The sequence below is a fragment of the Daucus carota genome, chromosome 9 (assembly GCF_001625215.2).
Source record: "Daucus carota subsp. sativus chromosome 9, DH1 v3.0, whole genome shotgun sequence".
NCBI lineage: Eukaryota > Viridiplantae > Streptophyta > Magnoliopsida > Apiales > Apiaceae > Daucus > Daucus carota.
Window position 1 is genome coordinate 1,706,797 of NC_030389.2, and position 19,623 is coordinate 1,726,419.

At 34.0% G+C, this 19,623-nt stretch overlaps 2 protein-coding genes across 4 annotated transcripts; one reads left to right on the forward strand and one right to left on the reverse strand.

Moving 5' to 3' along the window:
* Window positions 1-4,120: 4,120 nt before the first annotated feature.
* Window positions 4,121-5,856, forward strand: LOC108200606 (caffeoyl-CoA O-methyltransferase). The gene is made up of 5 exons (XM_017368823.2): window positions 4,121-4,278; window positions 4,416-4,495; window positions 4,600-4,744; window positions 5,148-5,279; window positions 5,416-5,856. Exons 1-5 carry the CDS (start codon window positions 4,204-4,206, stop codon window positions 5,707-5,709), a joined length of 726 nt encoding a protein of 241 aa, XP_017224312.1. The 5' UTR covers window positions 4,121-4,203; the 3' UTR covers window positions 5,710-5,856.
* An 886-nt stretch (window positions 5,857-6,742) lies between these two features.
* LOC108203037 (filament-like plant protein 7) lies at window positions 6,743-11,118 on the reverse strand. 3 transcript variants are annotated; one of them, XM_017371730.2, is made up of 6 exons: window positions 10,998-11,118; window positions 9,849-9,981; window positions 9,614-9,740; window positions 7,651-9,511; window positions 7,502-7,562; window positions 6,743-7,415 (listed from the first exon to the last, which is right to left on the reverse strand). In XM_017371730.2, the coding sequence occupies exons 2-6, from the start codon at window positions 9,933-9,935 to the stop codon at window positions 6,942-6,944; spliced, it is 2,610 nt and encodes an 869-aa protein (XP_017227219.1). In that variant the 5' UTR covers window positions 9,936-9,981; window positions 10,998-11,118; the 3' UTR covers window positions 6,743-6,941. The 3 variants fall into 3 exon arrangements, with proteins under 3 accessions (XP_017227219.1, XP_017227218.1, XP_017227217.1); XM_017371729.2 differs by having other exon boundaries at window positions 10,798-11,052; XM_017371728.2 differs by having other exon boundaries at window positions 10,674-11,004.
* Between the last annotated feature and the right edge of the window lie 8,505 nt (window positions 11,119-19,623).

The window sequence follows — 19,623 nt, forward strand, 5'->3', positions numbered from 1 at the left end:
ACTTTTATTCCTCTTACCAACTATTTTATACATATTTTTTAACTTCCGTGTCCAAATCCAGGTAAACTATTGGGTGGGACCGAACCACGGAGGGAGTTTATCACTGCCACCACTTTCGTGGTGCCTGCATTTATTGTTGTTTAGTTGTAACATTGTGATTATTAATTAATTATTGTGTTTCTTTGACTAAATGTGTAATGACTATACTGCCCTGCCTCACCAACTTTCTCCACCGTCTCACATGTTCAAAAGTGGTAAAATATGCTTTATGCTATCCTCTGTTCAATTATTTGTTTATATTTGTTAGGTATAAAGATCACGAAAAACTAATTAAATACTCCCTCTGTTTCAAATTATATGTCCACTTTGAAAGAAAAATTTTGTTTCAAATTAGTTGTCCACTTCAACTTTCAATACAAATTCATATTTCCAAAGTCAATTCTACTCCACATACTCCTTATTTATATTTCCTAGATCAACCTCATTCCACATATTTTCATCATTTAATGCAATTGATTTGTGAACATTCACTTTTCTTAAACTGTGTGATTTTTTTAAAGTGGACATCTAATTTGAAACGGAGGGAGTATTATAGAAAAATAAACAAATAATACTTTTATTAATATTAAATGAGGACAGCAAAAACCCTCGCATGATCTCAAAATTTGAAGATCCCAAATTTTCAATCTTGTAACACTTTTACGTATTAAACAATTTCATTTTATTATATATTTGTTATAATTCCTAAATTATATTTTCTTTCTTTATAGTGGAAGATTGCCATTAGTATTTGCACTGTAGATACCTGCTATTATATAATCTTATATTTGTGTTTTATTTTAAAATTATTATTGTTTATTAAATTGATTTTTGAGTTTTTTTAATCGATTTGCTAAATATTCTTATTGAATAATTAATATATAACCTTTTTCTTACCTCAAACTATATATTATAGTTATCACTTATTTTTCTATAATAAATATATTAATATATTTAAAATCAATCATCCAATTTTGTAAAAGACCTTCGTATGCCATATTTGAACGGTTTATCAGTTCATATAAATAATACAATCTGTTTTAAAATTTAACGTTCGAGGCGTGTATAGGTTCGATTTATTGACACAACACACAACTGATGCTATCTGTTTGAAATTTAACGTATGAGTCAATTATACGTTCAGTTTACAAAACGCGAAAAATAGCAAGTTGGTATATGCCCATGCATTCTCAGCATGCTGCATGTGACATGCACATTTTTATCTCATCTTTAATATTTATTTGTGAAAATATAACTGAATCAGAAAGATTGGAAATTTAATTAGATGATTAGTTGAAACACTAATCCAAGATAACTTAGTTTTATAAATAATATTCATTATTATAGATATTTAATATTAATATATATATTTTAATGTTTTAGTCCTCTCTCTGTACTCTGTTCCTCTAATCTCCTTACAATTTTTTACACTGCTCGACACGCATTTTAAGGCACATATAAAACATAGTTGTATTATTTATTTTTAAAAAATTTCTTTTTTTGTATAAAAATATAAACATCAAACTTTTATTCAAACGAAAAAAACGTTCAAAATAATTTATAAAATTACGTTTTATAGGAGCATTAGAATGCATGCCGAGTCCCGTATGTAAACAAATGAGAGGGACAGAGGGAGTAACATACTAATTCTCACTAGCTAATGCTCCCTCCGTTTCCTTTTACTTTTCTCTCGTTTGATACGTCAAGATTGTTCATAAACATAAGATAAATTACTAATTTACGTCGAATTTATAAGACTAAATATAGTCGTGAGTGATCTTGTTGGATTCGTATTCACGGGTACTTTAATACAATAAAACTTTTATACTTGATACTAATACGAAATTGAAGTTATTAAAAATTAAAAATGTGCCTTGACAAACGTAATAAAGGAAAATAAGAAAAGTAATATGAGACGAAGGGAGTATCAATTTTCGACCGTATGTTTCCATGTTCCAAATTTTTTAATTTATTCAAAAATCCGACAAAACAGAACGAAGGATATATGAACGGAAATCCGAGTCCAGTGCGTAACTGTCTCCTTAAAACGTATTTCGCCCTCACCGTGTGTGATGAACGATCACCTCCCAGGATAAAACGGATTGAACGATGCAGTAAGCACCTTCGACGAACAAGAACAAGACTGAGAACTATCACCGACGATGCTAGGGTTTTGGATGCGAGAGGCTGTGTGTATTCGTATGTCTAAAACCCTAAGCTATAATGAATATATATAGGCGATGCAAGGCTTGTGCGCTACGCTTTGTAATTAATTAAAACACGTTAATTAATTAACACGGTTATAAATTAAATCCGAAATCAAATTGGAATTAATTTAAACCAAGCAATTAATCCAAAATCAAATCGGAATTAATTTCTGTCAATTTAATTGAGCCCAAGCCCAGTGAACAAGTCAGAAAGGATATAGTGATAAGTATATCATCGTTTACACAAACGGTCGAACAGTTCAAGGACAAGCACGTCCACTGTCTACCAGTAAAGTCGATGTGCTTATTCGAGCGAAGGTTCAAGGAGCATTCTCTACCTATCGTATGCTATATCTGATCGCAGAAACTATCACCAAAAGTCAAACCCCGTGTCTGTCTGTCTGGAGTGTGCTACTGAAAATCATCAATCTCACCCATGTGGGGGATTGTTGGAAATTTGTCATTTTGAGCACCAATTTGAGTGAGGCTCGGCTACGTGCTCGTGGCGGGTTATGCTTGGATTATGTTCTCCTCCGAGAGAGCTTTCAAATGCATGTTTATTCACTCAAAACGACTAAGGAATGGATGAGTTATGATGATCCAAAGTTGCTTCCTTGGTAGTGGAAAATTGGAGAGAAAACTTGATTCCCACATTGATTCAATAAAGAGCCTTTAAAGGCTTTATATAGTAGAACACTCTTGTAGTGTTTAACTTGTGTTAGTGTGTTATGCTCCACCACCTACGTGCGCGCAGGGGGGTGCAAATTGTGGGATTTCGAGGGAAATTTCGTGGCTTCGCAAGCCTCGGGCTTTTCCGCGTGTGCGATTTCCGCGTGTGCGACCTGCGGACACGAATGCAGCAAATTTGGGCCCGAAGAATTACGGACTAGTTTTGCTGAATTTAATTTTCCACTGGGCTTGGGCTCAATTAAATTGACAGAAATTAATTCCGATTTGATTTCGGATTAATTGTTTGGTTTTAAATTAATTCGATTTGATTTCGGATTTAATTTATAACCGTGTGAATTAATTAACGCGTTTTAATTAATTACAAAGCGTAGCGCACAAGTCTTGCATTGCCTATATATATTCATTATAGTTTAGGGTTTGCATTCACGAAATACACACAGCCTCTCACGTCCAAAAACCCTAGCCGCGTCGGTGATAGTTTTCAGCCCTTGTTCTAGTTCGTCGAAGGTGCTTCTCGCATCGGCAATCCGTTTTATCCTGGGAGGCGATCGTTCATCACATACGGTGAGGGCGAAATACGCTTTAAGAAGACAGTTGCGCACTGGACTCGGATTCTCTTACATATATCCTTCGTTTGAATTCTGTCTCCTACGTTTTGCACACACAAACACTGTTTGAATTTTGCACAGATTGTAGATAAGTCTTTTGGAGATATCTTATCGATTGCTTCACTTTAACTACAGTTTCTAATTTATTAAGAAAAATAGTTTAATAAATTTCGAATCAAAAAATCAAATAATTAATTCCGATTTTCGATTACCCCTCATGTAATCTAATAGTCCTCGTCTCACCATAAGCCAGATTTAATCCAAAAATCGCAGTAATCCGTGTAAAAGGAGCTTTTCACCAAGTCACCAACTAAAATACCAACCCCATTTCACATTAGCAAATTCAGCCCTCCACTTCACCAACTATTATTCCAAGCACCAATTCAACACTCTTCACATCCAAGACTCAATCTCCACCGTCCATCACCTATCCCATCATTCATCAAGTTCGAACCAATGTGGGACCCACCACTTATATCTCTGTCTTACCAACCCGGTCCGGGGTTGGTGAAACCGGTCCAGCCACCTTGCCACAAAACCCCCCGGTCCAACCCTTTTTCTTTCCTTTATATACCCTTTCATTGTTTCGTTTCATTTCAGGAACTTCAACTACAATCAAGTCAAACAAGAGCAAAGCTAAAATCTCAACAAAAATTCAAATGGCTTCTAACGGTGAATCTAAACATTCGGAAGTTGGGCACAAGAGTCTTTTGCAAAGCGATGCTCTTTATCAGGTACACATTTTTCCGTAACACCGAATTTCTGTAACACTGATTTTTCGTGATAATTATTTGTCGTGATACTAATATTTCGTGACAACTAAATTTCGTAACACCGATCAACTAATAAATTTATTATTTTCGATTTTTAGTATATACTCGAAACAAGTGTGTACCCGAGAGAGCCAGAGGCAATGAAAGAACTTAGAGATGTGACTGCCAAGCATCCATGGTTAGTTTTTGTAAATTTTCATAAACATTCGTGGTACGTCTGAGACGGTAAAATGTACGCAGATTTTACGGACTAGACTAAATTGTCAGAACCTTGAATTACAGGAATCTGATGACAACATCAGCTGATGAAGGGCAGTTCTTGAACATGCTTTTGAAGCTCATCAATGCCAAGAACACCATGGAGATTGGAGTTTACACTGGATATTCTCTCCTTGCCACTGCTCTGGCTCTTCCAGATGATGGAAAGGTGTGTGTAAATAGTTTTTAAGTATTTGTTTATTAATTTTAGTTATGCTCCATCAGTGATTAATCTTAGATATATGTCACTAATTTTTTCCTCCGAAAAGAAATCTATTACTCCCTCCGTACCCCAAGTTATATACTGTCGAACTTTAATGCTATTCTAGAATATAGTTCTAGAGTTAATTTTTAAAATTTTCTTTTTCTGAATAAAAATTTAAATAAAACTATATTTTATAGAAGCATTAATATGTGTGCCGAGTAGTGAGAAAAAACGTAGAGAATAGAATGAGACAGAGGGAGTATTTTTTTAATTCAGTCGAGTTAGTGCCTTGGTTAGCCCGTCTTGGTTAATTTTAATTTATTTAGAGCATGATTATGACATTTGTGCTAATTTATTATATTTGCAGATTTTAGCATTGGACATCAACAGGGAAAACTATGAAATTGGATTACCCATAATTGAAAAAGCTGGAGTTGGTCACAAAATTGACTTCAGAGAGGGTCCTGCTTTGCCTGTTCTGGACCATATGCTTGAAGATGTGAGTTTCATTCACCAACTCTGTTCATAATTTACCGAATGATGACGTGACAGCGAATTATAAAAAAATTTAGAAAATTTCATATCGATGACGTTTAATGTATGTACTAATATACTTTTGTGCAATGAAATTGCAGGCTAAGTGTCATGGAGCATTGGATTTTGTATTCGTCGATGCTGACAAGGACAACTACATCAACTACCACAAGAGATTAATTGATTTGGTAAAAATCGGAGGATTAATCGGATACGATAACACCCTGTGGAACGGTTCTGTGGCCGAGCCAGCTGATGCTCCGATGAGAAAGTATGTCAGGTACTACAGAGACTTTGTGATTGAGTTCAACAAAGCTTTGGCTGCTGATCCCAGGATTGAGATCTGTATGCTTCCTGTTGGTGATGGCGTTACCTTGTGCCGTCGTATCAGCTAATCATCTAACTGAAATTCGGAATATTGTTTCACCATTTGTTTTAAGTAATGGAGCAGTTATGATGCTTTGGTTGTATCTTCCTGTGTTTTCTTGTTGAATTTGCAATGTGCATTATTGATGATGAATATATTCATAATTTAATGTTGATATGAGGCGGGCGTTTTTTCCGCTTTTGCAGATTTGTGTGTTTTTATCGTGATAATAACTTGAAAGATAAAAGTCGTATTCAGGACACAATATTATAGCAGGAGTTTGAGTATTTTCAAAAGCTCCTGTGTATTAGTAGGTACACTTTGTAATATCAGTACCCAGAATCCTATGTATTATTGTAATGGGTATCGATCCGACTGCCAGGGACATGTTAAATAACAACATATTGATTTGAGGCCGTTTGGATGAATATCCAACTGTCAGGATTATAACATTTTTTTAAAAACGTCAAGTGGTTTTAACGCTAGTAGTTAGACAGGGACTCGTCCAACGCATTTTAAGCACAAGCGCTGGACATATCAAAATTTTGTTATAATTCTAACTGCTGGATATTCATCAACGGCCACAAATCGTGTGTTATTTAACATGTCCGTGGCAGCCGGTACCCTATTGTAATTGCTCATGTCAGATTATGATAGGATCCTATGTTCTGGCGCTTCTGTGTTTTTTAAGTATTGTGGAGTAAGGACCTGAATCCGAGACATCATGAATGTGCTTCTTTTTTCTTTTACCTAAGGAGAATCTTATCCGAGTAAACTTTGGATGCGTACCACCCTACCAGACCCGGTGCCACTTTAGGTGCTTCGGATTTGGAGTGCCAGAGAATGGACATACTTATGTAAGGAGTGACTGATTTCTTACAACATCGTTTCTGGATGCGAGTACTCGGAACTCGGATCGGACGAGATGAGTGCTCGGCCGAGTTAACCGATTTCTAAAACACTGCTTATGCAAGGTTCAGATACCTGGCGAAAAACGGCGACAAGAACTAACAACTGAATGAGTGCGTCAGAGATCAATGGAAGATCTGAAACTGCTAAACTATAGTAAAACCAAGTTATTATTCAAGTGTCAACTATATCTACAGGCGCAAAAGGTCACAAAAGTGCAAAACATTTAGGAAATTAAGTTAACAAACATAACGTCTTAGATCACATACCACAAACCAAACCGCATAAACTCAAATTCTAACTAGCCAATCTTCAAAACTCCGAAAATGAAAACTTCAACCTGCATATGGTCTATGTGCGAAATGACAGAGATCTCTTCACCTTCGTTCCCCTCTTCCTCCTAAGGAATAGTTTCTTCAACAAACTACTTCCTTCCTGTTTTTTACTCGGGATAATGGCCATAGTCCTAACCGGAGTTAAGGCCTCATGCTTTCCGCCAAGGAAATGAACTTTAGGTGATATTAAAACATCCTGATTCTTGTAGTGAATAGTGGATGATATCTTTTTTTCTGAAGTGCTTATGATCTCTTTTGTTTTTGGAGACTCGAGAGTTGTAGGCTCGCCACTGTGCTCATCTAGCATGTCGCGCAGAGATGAACGCTGGTTTAGCTTACTTTTGGACTCGGTGGTGTTTGGAGTAGAGACAACCTTTTCAAATTCAGATGATTCCTTCCGAGAAGACAGTGCTTTTAACTGTTTTCCGAGGTTAAAGATGGTTTCTTGGCACTCTGCTAATTTTGCAGAAGCAGCATTGATCTCGGAGTCCTGGAAATGGTCAGTTGTAAAATAATAACATTTTCGCAACAAATAAGTGAAAAAACCAATGCTCCTCTTGTAGATATTGAACTTACAGTTTGGAGTAGCTTTTTATCTGGATCCAGGTCTTTCTTTGTACGGTCCTTGTTCGTAACACTGCAAATCAAGGGCTCTGAATTTAGATCCTTTCTTTTCCTTCATGAAAAATTACAAGGACTCTATAGTTAACAGGAAAAGATGGTACCTCTCTAGTTGCAGTCCAAGCTCCAGACAAGTTGCTTCGAATTCTTCACAGCATCTACTTCTTTCCTCGAGTTCCACTTCAAGATATGATAACTTTTCATAAAGTTTATCGAGTTCTAGTTTGGAAACTGTAAGTTGCATATGTAGATCCTCATTTAACAACTTCTGATGTTCTAGTTGCTCCGCAATAATACTTTTTGATTCTTTTAGTGTCCCGAGCTCAGTTTGTAGGCTTCCGATTCTTTCTTCTGTTTCTGCAAGTTGTAACATCAGTTTATCATTCTTCTCATTTGCCACTTTCAGCAATGCCTCCAAGTCCTCGTCCTGGGCTTTTACAATCTTTGGTTCATTTCTTGAGGATTCACGTTCGTCTACTAAAATGCCTATATCGGACATTTTTTTAAGACAATCCTTCAGTGGAGAACTAGTAGGAGTTTTCCAAGTGATGTAACCACTAACAGGAAGTAGAGCAGCCTGATCAAAATCCTTGGAACTCGTACGTATCTTGTTAGATAAAGCTACTTTTATCTCCTCCAGAAGTTCATCAAGGCTTTTATTTGAAATCCGCTTCTGATCCAAAATTACCTTCAACACATCCTGAGGCCAACAAGCATCACTAATTTCAACAAGAGGCTCTACTGGAACTAGTTCCTTGCCACTAATTTCTAAATCATGTTCTCTTGAATCGCTCATCAAGCGATTAGAGAAGGTTTTACTCACATCTGAAGAAACTTGAGAACTTCCTGACGGGGAATGAACTGCAACAATTGCTAATTTCTCCATCTCAACAAAATCATCCATAAGGCTCATGTCTGAAACTCCAGTCATTTTGCAGTCAGGTGTACTTTTTGCTTCCTCCTGTGAGATCAAAGCCAATGATCTAGAATGAACTAGTTCATCATCATATGCAAGATCAAAACTAGATGACAGAGACCTATTGGATGAATGACCGTACATGGACTTCTTTACATGTTTTGGATCTTTTAAGAGATCTCTTAGCTGAGCCTCGACATGTGATAATTTGGAAGCTGTTTGAGAAAATGAGGTTCTTGAAGAATGGATTTCATCATCTTTCTTGATTAGAAGTTCTTTCAGAATTTTGTTTTCTTCCTCGACTATGGACAGCCTTCCTATTAGAAAGCTTGAATTTTTACCATAAGTCTCGGAAGATCTTTCAATAGTTAATCCTGTCGCATTATTCATATTTCTTCTCGTAGTCTCTGTGTGTTTTCTTCCATGAATTTCTACTTCATTCCTCATCTCTGCAAAAGCAGCTGGACCTGGAAGTCTTTTCCGCATCAAGACTCTTAATCTCTGACATTCTGCCTCCAACTTTGAAACCTTCTTCATGCTCTCCAAATGTTGCTTATGTGATGCATCAGCAGACCGACGATTGAATTCCAACTCCTCATTTCGAATCTCAAGCTCCTTCTCAAGAATCCGAAACTCATACTTCAAGAAACCATTTTCTTTTTCCATCTTATCTAGCCTAGCCATAAGTGTCTCGAACTCTGTCTCTGTCTGAGCTTTGAGTCTATTCAGAGATTGAATCATATTCTCTTTCAACAACAGTGCTTCACTTAAATGGGAATTCTCAACCATCAGATTTTCTAATCTTTTAGTTGTTTCCGTAAACCTATCCTCTAATTTCTTTTGTACCTTCTCGAATTCTCTTGATGTACTCATAACAGCATCATGCAAACTTTTCTCATGATCCTCTCGTGCAGAAGCAATTTTTTGTATAGATTCCTTCAATGCAGAAGTTAGATAAGTGATCGTTTCATTTGCTGATACATTCTGCAACAAAGCCTCATCAAGTTCTTGCTTTAGAAAAACTGCCTCCATCTCCGCCTTCTTCTGGCCTAAATATTCTCATCGAGAGGCACAAGCTCAATTAATATATTACACTGCTATAAAATATGTTGATTAATCACTTACCGAGACAAAAAAAAAACTATAATCACCTGCAATAGCATCTTGAGCTCTCTTCTCATGTTTTGCCACCAAATCATCTTTGGTGTTAGAATCGCGAAGAACAGATGTTAACGTCTCGTTTAGGTTTTTCACTAGACTCTCCAGATGAACTTCTTTCTGAGAAGAAAGTGAGCACATAATCGTCATGTAAGAAGAAATAAATAGCAGTCGAAATTTTAATAATACTTTTCTTTCACTAGTAACAGAAAATAGAAAATCTGTTACCTCTTCTTCATTTTGGTCGGTTTTATCTGTTGCAAGAATTGTTTTCTCCGAAGGCTTTTTCCTCCAAAGCCATGTCTTATGATCCATGTTATCAAGTATCTGGTCCGAAAACTAGGTGCACCTCAATTTCTTTCTGAATAACAACCATCCATACATATTCAAGAGTAAGGTTAGGTTACAGAAATGTTACAAAACAAAAATTGAAACCAACTTGAAGGAAGTTAACAAGAACTGCATACGCAATCTTGGATCAAGAACTCTAACACTATTTACTTAAGGACAAGTTACTAGGCTGCATGAACTACTAATAATATCAGGATATCAAAAGAGAAAACACTTTCACAGCTAAATAGTGACAAGCAAACAATTATTCAAAAAAAAATCTAAGAAATTTACACAATGTCTGCACCAAATTTACAGATATGCACAATCTCCGTAATCGATAACAATAACACCTAATCAGGCTTTCCCCAACCAGAAGTGACCAAATTCACACACACAATTTCACAGATAAAAGATACACAAGAACATAATGCCATATCTGCAGACTCTCACAATCAAGGAACAACAAACACAAAATGCTAGAACACGAATAAAATTGCGTCCACAACTATATGTATACCAGACTCAACAATCCACCACAGGTCGGCCCAAAAGTACTAACAAATTAATATACATTAATAATTTGCTTGTGTTAATAAAGGGTCTAAATACTCTTTATCTAACCAGCGTGGGATGTTACATAAACACTAAAGTAAAATGATGCATGACAACAAGTAAACAACTTCTAAAAATTAAGTGAAGTCATCAGCGTGATGAGATAACCTAGTGATAAAGGCTTATCGTAGTAGATTCTGAGTTCGATTCACGCTCACTCCGAAGTTTATATTGGAACAGATAAAAAGTACAAGTTATTTTGTGTCTGAAGGGGCTAAACAGAGATGATCACCTAGCTTAGTGGAGAAGTGAAGAAGGGTTGGTAACTATGTCTAGCTTAGACACCATTGTAGCCACTAGCCAAGAAGATGAAGAGCTAAATGAAGCAATTTATGGCAGAACAGACACAGATAAATACAAAGAAAGCTGTGAATGTAGCGTATGAATGTGTATAATGGGAAAGATTACAATTACACTAGTAGGTGTACTGACCCCCCTCAACCTCAGAGACATAAACCACTTGTCAAGTGAGATCACATTTCACCCTCTCCAACCCACCGACAATCAACCTCATGTGGTAAATACCAAAGTCGGAATTCTTTCCCGAAAATTTAAATACTCACGCATACATATTAATCCGAAAATTTAAATACTCACGCATACGTGTTATTCCGCTTATGTCTGAACCTTCTGTATTGCGTTACAAAACAAATTCCATTGCATGATTAAAAATCAAAAGATGGTCAGAGACAAACAACGGTAACTAAAACGAGTAAAGAACATTTTACTTTCCTCACTTTCTTCTTTTGAGTGAATGTAACAGTATTTAGTATTCACTTGGACATGATGGGCTAGGTAAATTTTTATGAACTGAATATTTAATATCTTCGAGTAAAATTCAAAATAGCGGAGCCGTGATAAATGATCTAAAATATTATTTATTAATGTGTGATAGTTTAATATTTTAATTTTTTATAATAAACGTTAGATTGTGTTGCCTTTAGATTTAAAAATCACTACAAAACATAATACAATTTGACGTCTTAGAGTAAAACGTTACTTGGAATAGAATTCATATTTTCAAAATACTATACGGTCTAACGTTAATAAGTGATAAAAAGATGAAAACTACTGATTTAGCATTTTACATTACAAAGTGATATTTCAAACTATTTTTTTCGATAATAATATTTGAGACCATTTTTTCAATTAATAATATTTCAGATCTTTTTTCTAAAAAAGTTGAAGCGGCAACAGCTTCAATTCGATGATTATCAATTCGAGTTCTTGACGATTTATCTCGTATTTCGTAACTAAATCTCGTTCTATGAATCAAAAGGTCGAGTTCCCAAATAAAAATACATGAGAAATAGAAAACTAATAATTTTAAAGATATTTTTCCTTTCTCATAATTAAATTAAATACATATATTTTTATTTCGAATTCTCGATCTCCGATTAATAAGATAATATGACCTGTTATTCGAGGCTGAGCACTTTGTAATTTGTATGGTCTATTCCACTTGGAAAAAGAATCATAGTGAACAATACTTTAGCAGTACACTTTAAGAAGCAATGGGATGCCAAGTTATTTCTCTTTAATACTTTTTTTAGGTGGAGAAAAAAGTCAAAAAAGTGGCAGAATGAGGAGAATATTTGAAGCCCTTAATCATTTTGTCTCCGATTTTAATTTAGTTTAAGCAATCAAATTTGTCGTTATTACTTTGATCTCAAAACACTTCATTCTTTTCTCTACTTTGTACTAGGAAAGGAATCAATTGACATACATGAAGAATATAATTAATGATGCACTAATCTGCTTTTAGTGTTAAACACTCCTCCTTTTTATCCTGCTTATCGTTTTAGTGTCTAGAATTTTAAAAATTGTTCCGGAAAAGTTAGGTGACGTTTGTTTAATTTCCGATAATTAATAAGATAAAAAATTATGAGACCGTTTGACTGGGTTTAAAAAGAGCTACTTAGGTGAAAATTTTGTTTTGAACTTATAGATTATCAAAAGTGCTTGGATACCATTAATTATAAATTAGGTTTTTCGAAGCTACATCTAACAAAAACTAGATTTTGGTGCGCTTTTTTTACCCTTCTCAAACCCGATCATAAGCGGTTCTAATATTTGTCAAACCGTTCTAGTTAAGCACAAACCCACTTTAATATTAAAAAAGTCGAGAAATTAAATCTACTCCCCAAACATGCATTATATGTTTTGAGATTTTTTTTTATTTATACATTTATACAAGAAAACAGCTTATTAATTAAAAATATGCACTTTCAATTAATTATAAATATCCTCAATTATAAATTTTGTCGATTATAAATTTCATATTCATAAATATCACAATATAAATTACGGATACTTAACTTCAAACCAAACAGATGGTAGTTGAATCTGGTAAGGACACCTAGTTGGCTAGTTCCATGTAGACTCTCATAAGTCATAGACCACGAATTGCACGTGTTTGGTCTTATACTCGTTTATTGAGTTAACATCTAAATAAAACTTAAAAAAAAAATAAGATAGGCCGAATTTTTTATTGTCAAAATCGGTCTTTGAAACAATTTTATATAGGGAATTTATCAAATATACTACTTTTTAGGATCTTATTTGCAAAAATACCATCTTCCTAAATTAATTGCATATTTACTAAACTAAGTTTCTAAATTGCAAAAATACTACCCCTCCCCCTGCAATTAAATGCAACCTCATATGCAACTGAATGCCTGATTTCAAGTTCCACTTTTCAAATGTCATTTTCGACCTCATCCTTGAAATCCATATATATATATACAGATTCTGAAAATCTGGTCGAAAATGACATTTGGAGACTGGAACTTGAAATCAGGCATTTAGTTGCATTCAGTTGCATTTGGTTGCATTCAATTAATTCTATTTTGATCTAATAGCCCCGCCAGGGGCACCCATACATCAGTTGTATTTAAGGGTTATATATCAAATTGGCCACCCATTTCGTCAAAATATCTCATTTTAATCACTTAGCTCATCGCAAATTCGTTTAAGCCACTATAAACAAAATATATATCATTTTAACCACATTACTATTCATATATTTTTACTTAATCAATTATCAAAAATTAATTATTTATTTTTTTACTATAAAACCACTTCGAGTACCATCATAATTATCTCTAGTATTTATCAAAATAATTTGAGAATTAATAAAGCAACATAGCTATGTATTTAAAAAAAATATTTAGTTATAAATATATATTTATGTGATCACCCTAACTATGTTGCTTTATTAATTCCTAAATTATTTTGATATATATTAAAGACAATTATGAAGGTACTTGAAGCGGTTTTGTAGTAAAAACGCAAACGATCGATTTTTGATAAATGATTAAGTAAAGATGTATGAATAGTGATGTGGGTAAAATGATATATATTTGATTTATAGTGGCTTAAACGGGTCTCCGATGAGATGGGTGGCTAAAATGAGATATTTTGACGTAATAGGTGGTCAGTTTGATATATAACCCATTGTAATTTACAGTTTTCAGTTGCATTTAGTTGCTTATGAGATTGCATATTCAGTTGAATATTGCCCCTGGGGGCTGCAACCCAAATCCACCACAATATCACCCCACCCTAAAAAAATTTAGTTGCATATGAGGTTGCAACCCAAATCAGAATTGTTTATTTTTAAACACAAATGTACTATATTGAATTTTTATAATGTGATTTACACGGATTTTATAATAACGTGATGTGATTATAGTTTGAATATTCTAGCAAACCGTAAATGCGGGTTGGTTTGCAGTTTTTGAGAAATGTATCGGTTTTTGGATCTAAATTATTTCGTTAAAAAGAAATTCCACAGGCTTGTGAATGAAAAGGGTTGAACAAGTATCTACTGTTGGGTTCCGTCCCGAATTCCTAAATAAGTTAAGAATCCTAATTGGAGAAGGTATCTTATTTATGATAATTGAGGTAATCCGATTCTTGGTAGAATATTAATTGTGGAAGGATTTCTATCCAAGATAGGAAAAGATGGTAATTATCATAAATAGGATTTTGAAGTTGATTAGGATTAGAATATCTTGGATGCCTATAAATATAGTTATTTGTAGGAGTTTTATTGTATTGCAAAAGTTAGAGAGTTGTGTGAGAGATACACAAGAGAGAACTTTTGTGATCAAGTTGAGGGGTTTGTATACAAGAGTGTTGAGTGAGGGAGCGACTCTAATCTTGTAATACATTCATATTTAGTGGATTGGTGGTTTTACCCTCCCTTGAGGGGTTTCCACGTTAATTGTTGTGTTCTTTACTTTCGTGCTTGTTATTGTGTTTGATTAACGTCAATCTATAGTGGATGCGATCCTAACAAACTGGTATCAGAGCGAGTGGGTTCAACCCAAGTCCCACATCGGAAAGATAAAGAAGATTTATCTTGAATATAAGCAGCCAAAGAACTCCATTAGTATGAGGCCTTTTGGGAGGAGCCCGAAAGCAAATCCGTGCGGGCTTGACCACGGCCCAGAGCGGACAATATCATACTAATGCGGAGTTCACGGGTGTTGCGCGGCCCAACAAGTGGTATCAGTGCCGAGGTTAAGAAGTTGATCTTGGGGTTGCGGGCTGCAGTTGTGTGATGTGGGGAGGCTCTCCAGAACTGCGATTGAAGGTCTTGGACGGCTTGTGTCGAAAGTCTTTCCGACAAAGGTGGTCGGACGGCGTGTCCCGCAAGATGAGGAACGATGAGGAGCGGCGGTATAAGAGTCACAAGATTGGTGGTTCTTGGATTGAGGGGAGATTGATGAGTGGGTTCAACCCAAGTCCCACATCGGAAAGATAAAGAAGATTTATCTTGAATATAAGCAGCCAAAGAACTCCATTAGTATGAGGCCTTTTGGGAGGAGCCCAAAAACAAATCCGTGCGGGCTTGACCACGGCCCAAAGCGGACAATATCATACTAATGCGGAGTTAATGAGTGTTGCGCGGCCCAACATCTACAAAATTGGGGCTATAGTGGGCGCCATGATGGCCCATAAAGCCCACAATGTTATTTAACTTGTTACCAATACAAGTGCCATAATTTCTTGCAACCGACTATTTGTACTTAAATGGATAGCATCTATGTCAAGAAAGAGATGGATCAACGATCTAATAGTTGGGAGCCCAAAAGCCCACCACATGAATGAAACTAGTTACCTACCTAATGAACCATCTATGATGAGGAGTTTTGTTCGTTTACAACTATTTATGGAACTTAAACGCAGGTTGTCGGATGGAGATAAGATGATTCAATGAGCTGGGGACGGCAGAACAATTTAATCCGGGGACCGCACAACAATTTAATCTGATCCGGCAAATAATTTATTTGTCTCGGGAGAACGGGTTCTGGATATCATAAACTAAAATTAAAATGTTTTGAATATCATGTTATGAAAATATAATTTTGAATATTAGTCTAAGACGGTATATGTAACGCGACAAGAAGTATCATTGCATTATGTGGCGTTAGATTTTTTAGATTTGCAAGTATTTTTCTTATGGATTTGGGCTAAAAAAAGATAAACGATAAATCGTGTACCATTTTTAAAAAATTATAAACGTTACACATAACACGATGTGATGTTTTAAAATGTTATTTGGTGCCATATTTTTCGGATATAATATTTAAGGTACTATTATTTGAAATTGTGATAAAAAGGGCCAGCACCCTTGGTCTAATTTGAATGGGTATTACTGAATTTGATAACTTGAATCACATGCGTGTCGCACCGAAATCCGCTTCAAACCTGAAACCCAATAAACATAAATAAATATATACAGAATGGTCATCTTTCTCTTAGAACTTCATAACCTTGGTTGATGCCTTGATGGGGTTGATAATGATGGTAGAAAGTCCATCAAGGTTATGAGTGAATATGATGATGATATATATTGTATATATGTGTATTTCATATATATATATAAATATTTGTAAGATTTCTTATATAAAAAATAATGATTTGTGATGTACAATTTAATAATTTTTGCAAGTAAAAACAGTAATATAATTAGTTAAAGACTAGTTTCTAGTTTTTATACTAACTTATTTTCAAGTGGAGTAAGATCCTTTGTATATAATATTATTTGCTCGAATAATATAAAATAATGTTATTTTCATGTATGAAATACAATGGACGTTGCGCTATTTTTAAAAAAAAAATTATACACCCAAAAAAACACGACCCGATTCAATTTGAAACCCGATAAATTTGAATTTAGCAAAATCCATCCAAACTCGATCTGTTACCATCACTATCAAATGCATCTTGTTTGCATGGCTTTAATTTGGATTTAAATCCAATTTTGACTTTAGGTAATCTTTTTGTATAATAATTAATAAGTCAGAAGCTAGTTTAAAATTAAAAAATAAGTCGGAGTCAAAAGCTAACTTAAAATTAAAAATAGTTCAGAAGTTGATATGATGTATTTTTTATCAACTTATTTTAATTTATGATTTTTTAGTAAAGATATAATTTCAACACTAAAATAAGTAACCTATCAAATTTATTTTTTATTATATATTTAATAACTCATAAATATTTATAACATAAAATCATCCAAACACACAATTAAAATTGAACACTTATCACACCAAATCATCATCACGTATAATTGATTATTTTAAGGGCCTCTTTCATATATAACCAAGTTTAAAAGAATTTTTGCAAAAATATTGTTATTTTTAAAAATAAATTGCAAAATACTATGTTTCAAAAAATATTTGCAAAAACACAGTGGTTGCATATGCAATCATATCTGCAACGGCTAACAACCATATGTAACCAGAAATGCAACTTTGAAAAAATCGGTTGAAAATTACATCTAGTTGCACAATAAGTTGCAACGTTGCAAAAGTCGAAAAATGAGTTCCCCTGCGAGGCCAATATTAATATTACAAAATCAACTAAGATAACTAAAATCCAACTTAATAGCATCATAATTCAAATCTAAATTAAACTCGGATTAGACATTAGCATTATAATTAGGGTTCGGCGACTTCGATGAATGAGACTGAGAAAGAGAATATGGAATTCCCTGTGGGTGAGAGGGAGGGAGCGAGTCCGAGTCAAAGACTGAGTCGAAGTCAAAGACTGAGTCGAGAGGCTCGAGTTTGGGTTGGATATTTTGGTTGGGGGGGGGGGGGCGTCGTTTTTAAGGCTTTGAGAAATCAAGTAGAGAGCCCACTGCTTGTGTAAGAAGCGGATGTGTGTTTGAAACGTGGAGGGGGTGTTTGGGTGAATGTAGTATTTTAATGATTTATGTTATGAAAAATAGTATATTTGCAAGATTTTAGAGAAGGTAATATATTTGAGAATAAAATCCAAAAAATAGTGTACTTTGTAAATTCCCTTATTTTAAATATATCCAATCTAACTCTAAATCATTACACAACTGGTCATTTAATATTAAATATTAAATCTATATAGTATAATTAGATACTAAATATCTTGCAAGTCGGTTATTAGTATTCCACTCTCAAGTATGACATGCGAAGTAATCAAAGTTCTCATGGCATATGTGATATTATCATATTAATGTTATATATGTTAACACTATAATTGTGAACATCATGGATGATCTCGATAATTGACTAGTCTTGTGCTCAGATTCTTGATGATTTACGATATAAAATTTTATAATAATTTATAAATAAATTTGAAGGGAATATGAAACATTTACTAATTAAAGTCTCCCGTTATCGATTTTGACTCGAACTATTTGAACTTGGGAACCACCGTGTGAATTAAGTGAATATATGATAATATTTAAGTTAATAAAAATGTTGCATGTTGAAAGTTTCTATTTAAAATATAATAAAATTAATTATGAACAATTTTTGACATATTTATGCATATTTAATTATACCCTAGATTTTTATATAGTGTTTAAAGAGAAACGTCACATTATTTAAGATTAATTTATCGTTTATTCAACTTAATTGTCTATTATATCATTCAAACCCTCGTATTCATCACATTATAGTTTCGGTTCAATTCATACACATCTTTCATGTATATACATGTATAAGCAATCACTTACATAAAAATTAATAAATAAAATTTTTAAACAAAATCTATTCATATATTACATCATCGACATCTTAAATTAGATCACTTAGCCCTACATGATATTACATGTTCGAGACCCAATTTTAATCCTCTAAATCCATCCAGAACCTCGTAAAATTTTGAAAAGGCTCCATCGTGAATCTAGATAAGCTCTGGACATACAAAACGAACCCGAACAAGCTCCACATAACCTGCTAGGCCATATCAGGGAAAAAAAAAAAACACAAGACCCCTAAAGTGTTGTAAAAGCTCTCCGGGTGAATCCACGTAAGCCCCAAACATGCAAAACAACCCCGACAAGCTCCAATATGATCTATTAGGCCGTATCCTGATCCCATCAAGGTCAAATCTAAATCTAGAGGTGGAGTAGAACTCTTTATATATATGTACATACATATATGTATATTAATACACACGCATTTGTGTTCTTTCCAATATATATTATATATACAAGTGATCGCACTTTACTCTCTCTCTATATATATGTATACGTGTGTATTATATATATTGCATTATTTTTTGAATGTGTTACATCATAACATAGTGTATTTTTGATACGTCATTCAGTATATTGTTTCATTTGTCCAAAATCAAAACATAACTAAAAAACCCGACAGATATGACAAAATCATATATCAGATGATATGGGAGTCAATATTTATTATCACATATAAACATGTTACTATTTTTAGGCATATTTAGATAGATAATTCTTGTTTAATGTATGTAATATAGATTTTATTTTAACTTACTCAGAATTTTTATTATAGTTATCAATTTCATTTATAAGTCGTGCCCATTTTTCAGTTCGCTTTACTTTTACATGGGTTATAAGATCCTGTTTCGTTGAGTTTGGAATTGCGACTTATGAATTAACGTGACTTAATATGACAATGTAGGAGTTTAAAATATCATTTTTGGTATTTTGACCTATTAATGATTTATGACTTGCTAAAAATATAATAATAAAAATAAAAATAAAAATAATTTATGGGTATTTATGACTTATATGTAATTT

What these genes read in the sequence shown, in the direction of transcription:
- LOC108200606 (XM_017368823.2), top strand. Translation starts at nt 4,204, where the DNA reads ATGGCTTCTAACGGTGAATCTAAACATTCGGAAGTTGGGCACAAGAGT. An exon ending in AAAGCGATGCTCTTTATCAG is followed by an intron (nt 4,279 to 4,415) that starts GTACACATTTTT and finishes TTCGATTTTTAG; the next exon opens with TATATACTCGAAACAAGTGT. An exon ending in GTGACTGCCAAGCATCCATG is followed by an intron (nt 4,496 to 4,599) that starts GTTAGTTTTTGT and finishes CTTGAATTACAG; the next exon opens with GAATCTGATGACAACATCAG.
- LOC108203037 (XM_017371730.2), bottom strand. Translation starts at nt 9,935, where the DNA reads ATGGATCATAAGACATGGCTTTGGAGGAAAAAGCCTTCGGAGAAAACA. An exon ending in AGCTCAAGATGCTATTGCAG is followed by an intron (nt 9,512 to 9,613) that starts GTGATTATAGTT and finishes GAGAATATTTAG; the next exon opens with GCCAGAAGAAGGCGGAGATG. An exon ending in ATAAAAAGCTACTCCAAACT is followed by an intron (nt 7,416 to 7,501) that starts GTAAGTTCAATA and finishes GACCATTTCCAG; the next exon opens with GACTCCGAGATCAATGCTGC.